General features: G+C 54.3%; 1 protein-coding gene across 1 annotated transcript; it reads right to left on the reverse strand.

The window, feature by feature from the left end:
* Positions 1–1,783: 1,783 nt before the first annotated feature.
* LOC130193227 (zinc finger protein 446-like) lies at positions 1,784–6,112 on the reverse strand. The gene is made up of 2 exons (XM_056413676.1): positions 5,212–6,112; positions 1,784–1,871 (listed from the first exon to the last, which is right to left on the reverse strand). Exons 1-2 carry the CDS (start codon positions 6,106–6,108, stop codon positions 1,794–1,796), a joined length of 975 nt encoding a protein of 324 aa, XP_056269651.1. The 5' UTR covers positions 6,109–6,112; the 3' UTR covers positions 1,784–1,793.
* Positions 6,113–7,698: the final 1,586 nt, after the last annotated feature.

Genomic DNA, 7,698 nt, shown 5'->3' on the forward strand with positions numbered 1-7,698 from the left:
GTGAGCGTGTGATGACTTTGCCTCGACGCGGCTCCCGCTGAGGAGCGTTGGACCTTTCCTCAAACCTCTTCACACACACCGTGTTCGGCTCAGCGAGACTCGACCATGTCCCCTGAGGTTATGCAGCTGGTGTGCACAGCAGCGGACGACACGTGATGCAACTTCACACTGCCAGGGGTCACGGGGTCGCACCAATTAATGCATCATCCGATTATACAGAAATTACCAAAGCAGTTGGTTTGGTCCCTCGCATGAAAAGTCGTAAGTTTCACAATCAGGAGTCACCACTAGGTAAACAAAACTTATGTTTACATGTTCGGCTCTTTTGGTTTCGTTGCTTGAAAAAAAAAAAATGGTTCGTTACCTGAGGCCTTGAATGCTCTCGCATACACACGGAACAATGAGGGTTCTTTAACAGGCTTTGTGGTTCTACGAAGAACCATCACCTACTGGAGAACCATTATTTCATTATAGGAAGCTTTATACAGGTTCTTTGAAGAACTCTTTAAGGAAATGATTCTTTAAAGAACTGTTGTGTGAAAGGTGCCTTAAAGAACCATTTTAAGGTTCTTTGAGGCACCTTTATAGGTTCTTTAAAGAACTCTTTAAGGAAATGGTTCTTTAAAGAACCCTGGTTTGAATGGTTCTTTGTGGAACCAGAAATGATGCCTTAAAGAACCATCTGTTGAAGGTTCTATGAGACACTTTTAAAGGTTCTTTGAATAACTCTTTAAGGAAATGGTTCTTTAAAGAACTGTTGTGTGAAAGGTGCCTTAAAGAACCATTTTAAGGTTCTTTGAGGCACCTTTATAGGTTCTTTAAAGAACTCTTTAAGGAAATGGTTCTTTAAAGAACCCTGGTTTGAATGGTTCTTTGTGGAACCAGAAATGATGCCTTAAAGAACCATCTGTTGAAGGTTCTATGAGACACTTTTAAAGGTTCTTTGAATAACTCTTTAAGGAAATGGTTCTTTAAAGAACTGTTGTGTGAAAGGTGCCTTAAAGAACCATTTAAAGGTTCTTTGAGACCCCTTTAAAGGTTCTTTGAAGAATTCTTTAAAGAAATGGTTCTTTAAAGAACCCTGGTTTGAAAGGTTCTTTAAAGAACCAGATATGATGCCTTAAAGAACCATCTGTTGAAGGTTCTATGAGACACCTTTATAGGTTCTTTGAGTCGTAAGTTTCACCAGTCTATTTATTTTTGGGAGCAGGTTCCACGGCTATATGAACCCGTATATTCACATCACACTCGGCGCTTGTGGTTCGTTGCTCTACGTAAACAACGGTCCTCTACCTGATGCTCTCCCAACATGGCCGCCGTGAGGATGGACTTATTGAAGTAAGTAAGTAAGTAAAGTAAAAGTTTATTTATATAGCGCCCTTCGCAGTACGAATACACAGAGTGCTTTACAATAAAAACAATAAAAACAGTAAAAACAGTACAACATCATCAATATCATCATGTTAAACAAAGCAGCAAGGTGCTGAAGCCAGTGCTACATCACAAATTGCGGGTGCATTACCTCCAGTACACAAGACTTTTGAGCAGTCACAAACGCAGTAGAAGAAACCAACAAACAATAAATTAAACATAGAGAGCAGAAAACCGATAACACACAGAAACCTAACCCAGAAATGCCTGTTTGTAGAGATGTGTTTTTAGTTGAAGCTCCGTCAGCCTCCACTCAGGTCCTCTCAGACGAGCCCACGTCACGTTGGGTACTGTAGACGACCGTGGGATCTCCGGGGCACAAAGGGACACGCACAACTGGGTTCGTCAGAAAGAACAATCGTTTATTTAGTCTCCAGCTCCCAGGACGCTGCTGCTCTGCTGCCAGGTCCTGTTCTCCCGCTCCCTCGCTCGCTCTGTCCCTATATCGGACAGATAACACCCGTAATTTGGCGCAGCTGCGGTCACTTTGCCACCCCGGCACCGTTCCTCGAGCCACGCCCCCGCTTCCTCCCCCTCTGCAGCTGTGCTTCCGCACCCCCCTGCTGCCACATACCTCCACCGCCCGACTTAGGCCGGGGCAACATCCGGCCGAACCTACTCCCCCCCATGAGAGCGGGAGAGGAAATCGGCCACGACCATCTGCGTCCCCGGCCTATGGATCACCTTGAAATTAAAAGGCTGTAAAGCCAGATACCACCGAGTGATTCGGGCGTTGGTATCTTTCATGCGGTGGAGCCATTGGAGCGGGGCGTGGTCCGACCAGAGGGTGAATGAGCGACCCAGGAGGTAGTAGCGCAGGGAGTCGACCGCCCACCGGATGGCGAGGCACTCCTTCTCCACCGTGCTGTACCTGCCCTCCCTCTCCGACAGCTTGCGGCTGATGTACAGCACGGGGCGGTCAAACCCCCCTACCTGCTGGGACAAAACGGCCCCCAGCCCTCTGTTCGACGCATCAGTCTGCAGAGTAAAAGGGAGAGAGAAGTTAGGCGTGTGGAGGAGTGGCTCCCCACAGAGAGCTTGTTTTACCTTTTCAAGCGCCAACTGGCACTGCTCCGTCCACTGGACCGGATCTGAGGCACCTTTCCGGGTCAGGTCAGTCATGGGGCTGGTCAGCTCCGCGAAGTTCGGGATGAACCGCCTGTAATAGCCCGCCAGCCCCAAGAACTGCCTTACCTCTTTTTTAGTCTTGGGCCGCGGGCAGGCTGCGATGGCGGCGGTCTTGTCTACCTGAGGGCGCACCTGCCCGGCGCCCAAGTGGTACCCCAGATACCGTACCTCCCTCCGTCCAACTGCACACTTCCCCGGGTTGGCCGTCAGCCCCGCCTGCCTCAGGGACTCCAGCACCGCGCCCACCCGCTGCATATGCTCCGCCCAGGTGGTGCTGTGTATGATCACATCATCCAGGTAGGCGGCAGCATATGCCGCGTGCGGACGTAGCACCCGGTCCATGAGGCGTTGAAAGGTGGCCGGGGCCCCGAACAACCCAAAGGGAAGCGTGGTGAATTGGTACAAACCAAACGGAGTGGAGAAGGCCGTTTTTTCCTTAGACTCTGGCGACAGAGGAATCTGCCAGTAGCCCTTGGTTAAATCCAGTGTCGTAAAGAAACACGCAGTGCCCAGTCGGTCCAGGAGTTCGTCGACCCGGGGCATTGGGTAAGCATCGAACCGTGACACATCATTCACCCTGCGATAGTCCACGCAGAACCGAATAGACCCATCCTTCTTGACCACAAGAACAATGGGACTACACCAGGCACTGTGGGACTCTTCTATTACCCCCATTTTCAGCATGGCCGCTAATTCCCGCTGAACCACCTTTCTCTTGTGTTCAGGTAACCTGTAGGGTCGTAAACGCACCGCCACGCCTGGAGGAGTCTCAATCTGGTGCTCTATGAGGTTTGTGCGTCCTGGAAGGAGAGAGAACACATCAGCAAACTGCTTTTGCAACCGGGCAATGTCTGTTTTCTGGGTCCCGGAGAGACGGTCTTCACAAAGGAGCGAGGCCGGATTAGTGGATTTTGGGACCTCAGGCCCCAGCTCCTCTCTCTCAGATACCGAGGACACCAGAGAAACCGACTCCGCCTCCCTCCATGCCTTTAGGAGGTTGAGGTGGTAAATCTGTGTAGCTCCGCCCCTATCAGAACGCACCACCTCATAGTCGACATCCCCCACTCGCCGTGTGACCACAAAGGGCCCTTGCCACTTGGCGAGGAGTTTAGAGCTGGAAGAAGGAAGCAATACAAGTACCTTCTCTCCCGGTGTGAATTGTCTCAGCCTGGCACCTCTGTTGTACAGCCGCTGCTGACGCTCCTGGGCCTGGAGCAAATTTTCACGTGACAGCTGACCCAGGGTGTGGAGTTTTGCTCGCAGGTCCAGGACGTGTTGGATCTCGTTTTTACTGGTGCTCAGCCCCTCCTCCCAGTTTTCCTTAATGAGGTCGAGCACCCCCCGTGGAGTCCTGCCGAACAAAAGTTCAAAGGGAGAAAAACCCGTGGAGGCCTGGGGAACCTCCCGTACTGCAAACAACAGAGCGTCAAGCCATTTATCCCAATTACGTTCATCATCATTAATAAATTTACGGATCATGGATTTCAAAGTTTTATTCAGACGCTCCACCAGACCGTCGGTCTGTGGGTGGTACACACTGGTCCGAATAGACTTGATGCCCAGTAACCCGTAAAGTTCTCTCAGTGTTCTTGACATGAACTGGGTGCCCTGGTCAGTCAGAATCTCTTTCGGGATTCCTACTCGGGAGATGACCTGAAACAGCGCCTGCGCAACACTCTTTGCGGAAATGTTGCGCAATGGCACCGCCTCCGGATAACGTGTTGCGTAATCCACGAAGACTAACACAAAGCGATATCCGCGTGCACTCCGGTGAAATGGCCCGATGAGGTCCATAGCGATACGCTCGAATGGAACCTCCATTAATGGCAGCGGGCGCAACGGTGCCCTCGGAATGGCCGGAGGGTTTACCAATTGACACTCCGGGCAGGATGCACACCAACGGCGCACATCCGCCCGGATGCCCGGCCAATAAAATCGGGCCATTATCCGGTCCAGAGTTTTATCATATCCCATGTGACCAGCCATTGGGTTATAGTGAGCCGCCTGAAAAATAATTTCCCGGCGGCTCTTTGGCACCAGCAACTGGGTGCTTTCCTGCCCTGTGTGAATGTCACGGCTCACTCTGTACAGTCTGTCCCTGATCAATGTAAAGTGCGGATATGTCTGCGCTGCGTCAGGGCGCACCAGCTGACCATCAATTTGTATCACTTGGTCAAAGGCTGAGCGTAGAGTATCGTCCCGAGACTGCTCGAGTGGAAAATCTTCCATGGAGTGAAACTCGGGAGCCGGCGGAGTCTCCCGTGGAGGCTCCTCCGGTTCCCCCTCCCCGTCTGCAGTGTCGGACAACCTCGCGTCACCGCTGCGCACGGCGCACACATCGCATGACCCTGTCTGCCGCGAACGCACCCCCGCAGCGTTCCCCATTAATCTATTAAACCCCGGCCAATCGATTCCCAAGATTAAGGGGTGCGTAAGGTGGGAGCTAACCGCGACCTTTACATTATGCTTTTTCCCCCCGTATCTAATTTCCACCGCCACCATAGGATATTCGTGAATGTCCCCATGCACACACCGTATTTTCACCCACGACGCCTCCACCAATGCCCCCGGTCGAACCAGGCTCTGGTGGATCATAGACTGCGTACAGCCCGAATCCACCATTGCCTGGTGTGTACCCCCCTGGATTCTTACCGGAACGCGGTACGTCGGTCCCGGACCTGGGGAAGAGGCTGGCGAGCCGGCAACCCGGATCACCTGGCCCACCTCCATCAACGGACACTCCCTCCGGAAGTGCCCGGGCTGCCCGCATCTCCAGCACTCCTGCCCTGGCGCTTGAAATACCCCCTGTGGGTCAGGAAGAGTACCGGGCCCGGTCGAGGACCCCGGCTCGGGGATCCGAGGGAGGGGTGTCGGCCACGGCGCCGGTCGTGACGGTTGCTGCGGAGGCAGCCTCCTTCGTTGGCCGGGTATCGGCCGGCCCGTAGACGGCGGCCGATCGCCCTCCCCCTTCCCTGGGCCATGGACCGCCAGGTGGTCCTCCGCCAGGGTGATGGCGGCCTTCATCCCCCCCGGCCGATGGCAGCGGACCCAAGCCGATGTGCGGGCCGGGAGCCCGCCGACAAACTGCTCGAGGACGATCCGCTCCACCACCGCCTGCGCCGCTGCGGAGTTCCCGGGTTGCAGCCACCTGGCTGCGGCATCCCTCAGCTGCTGGCCGAACGCGAACGGTCGGTCCTCAGGCCCCAGCTTGGCCTCCCGGAACCTCCGTCGGTGGTCCTCCGGGGACAGCCCGAGCCTGTCCACCACCGCTTTGTGGATGTCCGCATACACCCGCCTGGCTGCCGGGGGTAGCCCTAGTGCCGCTGTCTGCGCCTCTCCAGTCAGCAGCGGTAAGAGACGGACCGCCCACTCGTCCGCCGGCCAGCCGCACGCCTCCGCCGTAGCCTCGAAGGTTTCGAGGTACGACTGTACGTCGTCCTCTGCCGTCATCTTCTGCAGGATTACCCCCGCCAGCTTTGAAGGTCCTGTTGGTGCCGGAGCTGCCGATGATCGGTCGGTCAGCACCCGCTCCAGGGCCGCCGAGTGCATTTGGGCTTGGTCGTGCAGGGCCCCCAGGAATTGTCTGGTTGTCACCGCCTCCTCGCGCTGCATAACTGTAATCCTTTCAAGCATTTGCCCTAAGGCCACGAGCGGCTGGCCCGGTGCCCCCGCCTGCTGAGCTTGCGTGTCCATGCTGCCCTCCTTAGTTGGGCTCCACTGTAGACGACCGTGGGATCTCCGGGGCACAAAGGGACACGCACAACTGGGTTCGTCAGAAAGAACAATCGTTTATTTAGTCTCCAGCTCCCAGGACGCTGCTGCTCTGCTGCCAGGTCCTGTTCTCCCGCTCCCTCGCTCGCTCTGTCCCTATATCGGACAGATAACACCCGTAATTTGGCGCAGCTGCGGTCACTTTGCCACCCCGACACCGTTCCTCGAGCCACGCCCCCGCTTCCTCCCCCTCTGCAGCTGTGCTTCCGCACCCCCCCGCTGCCACAGGTACATTTCATCTTCCACCCCGGGGGAGAGGGAGACAGGGAAGGCCCCGCCTCGCCCATCCCTCTCCTCCAATCAGCAGCCGGCTCCTGCCGGTGCCGAGAGTCCGCTCCACCTCTCCTGCCACGACTTCCGATTGAATAAAGGGGGAGAGAGAGAAAATAGAGAGGGAAAATGACAGCAGGGGGAAACATTTGCCGTTGCGGCCGCGGCGCCATTCGGGCTCCCGAGAAGGAGCGCCGGGCACATATTTGCGCAGCTGTCTGTCTCCCAAGCCCTGAGACTCCGAGAGAGAGAGAGAGACAGAGAGAGAGAGAGAGAGAGAGAGAGAGAGAGAGAGAGAGAGAGAGAGAGAGAGAGAGAGAGACGCCGGAGTCTATTTGTTTGTCAAAGTCACCGCACGCGCCGGCACCCTGCACGCTGTGTGTGCCTGTTGGTGGTGCATCAATCTATATGTGTGTGTGTGTGTGTGTGTGTGTGTGAGTGTGTGAGTGTGTGTGTGTGTGAGTGTGTGTGTGTGTGTGAGTGTGTGAGTGTGTGTGTGTGTGAGTGTGTGTGTATCTAGGGAGGAGCAAATCCATCTGTCTTTCTCGGATAAAGATGCCAGAAACAAGGAAGGAGGAAAGATTCTGCTCCAAGAGAGCCAGAGGGGGAGGCGAGGAGAGCCGAGCAGATGCCCCCCCCCCTCCTCCCCTCCTCCCTCCCTCCCTCCTCTACAACTCCTAACTGGTCTCCTTGTCACCTTCCTCCTTCCAGATGTTCCAACTCGTCATCTCCCATTTTGTGTGCGCGCCACAGTCTCCAGAGAACATGGAGGCGCCCCGTGAAAACGTGTTGAACCGGAATGACAGCGACAGAAAACGAGCGTTATCATACGCGCAATATTTATGGTTTCATATTTAGAGAATAAACACAAGTGTTTGAAAATAAAATAAACAGGGTTCATACCCTGCCTCCTTCTTGGGGTTCTTTTAAAATTAATTTCCTTGATGTAAATATCGAGGCACGGCGTGAAATCGTGTTTTTATGAAGTTGTTTTGAATGACCGGAACACATCAAACATACATGGATGGTTTCATATGACATGAATACACAGGATGGATAGGCACCATGACAGACTCTTGGGTTTCTTTTTAAATACTT

This window comes from Pseudoliparis swirei, chromosome 4 (assembly GCF_029220125.1).
Source record: "Pseudoliparis swirei isolate HS2019 ecotype Mariana Trench chromosome 4, NWPU_hadal_v1, whole genome shotgun sequence".
NCBI classification, from domain to species: domain Eukaryota; kingdom Metazoa; phylum Chordata; class Actinopteri; order Perciformes; family Liparidae; genus Pseudoliparis; species Pseudoliparis swirei.

Bases quoted from the DNA above. Each gene is read 5' to 3' on its own strand.
- LOC130193227 (XM_056413676.1), bottom strand. From the start codon at position 6,108: ATGCACTCGGCGGCCCTGGAGCGGGTGCTGACCGACCGATCATCGGCA. The intron at 1,872-5,211 runs GTAAGAATCCAG...TGTCCGATATAG, and splicing joins GACCGACGTACCGCGTTCCG to GGACAGAGCGAGCGAGGGAG.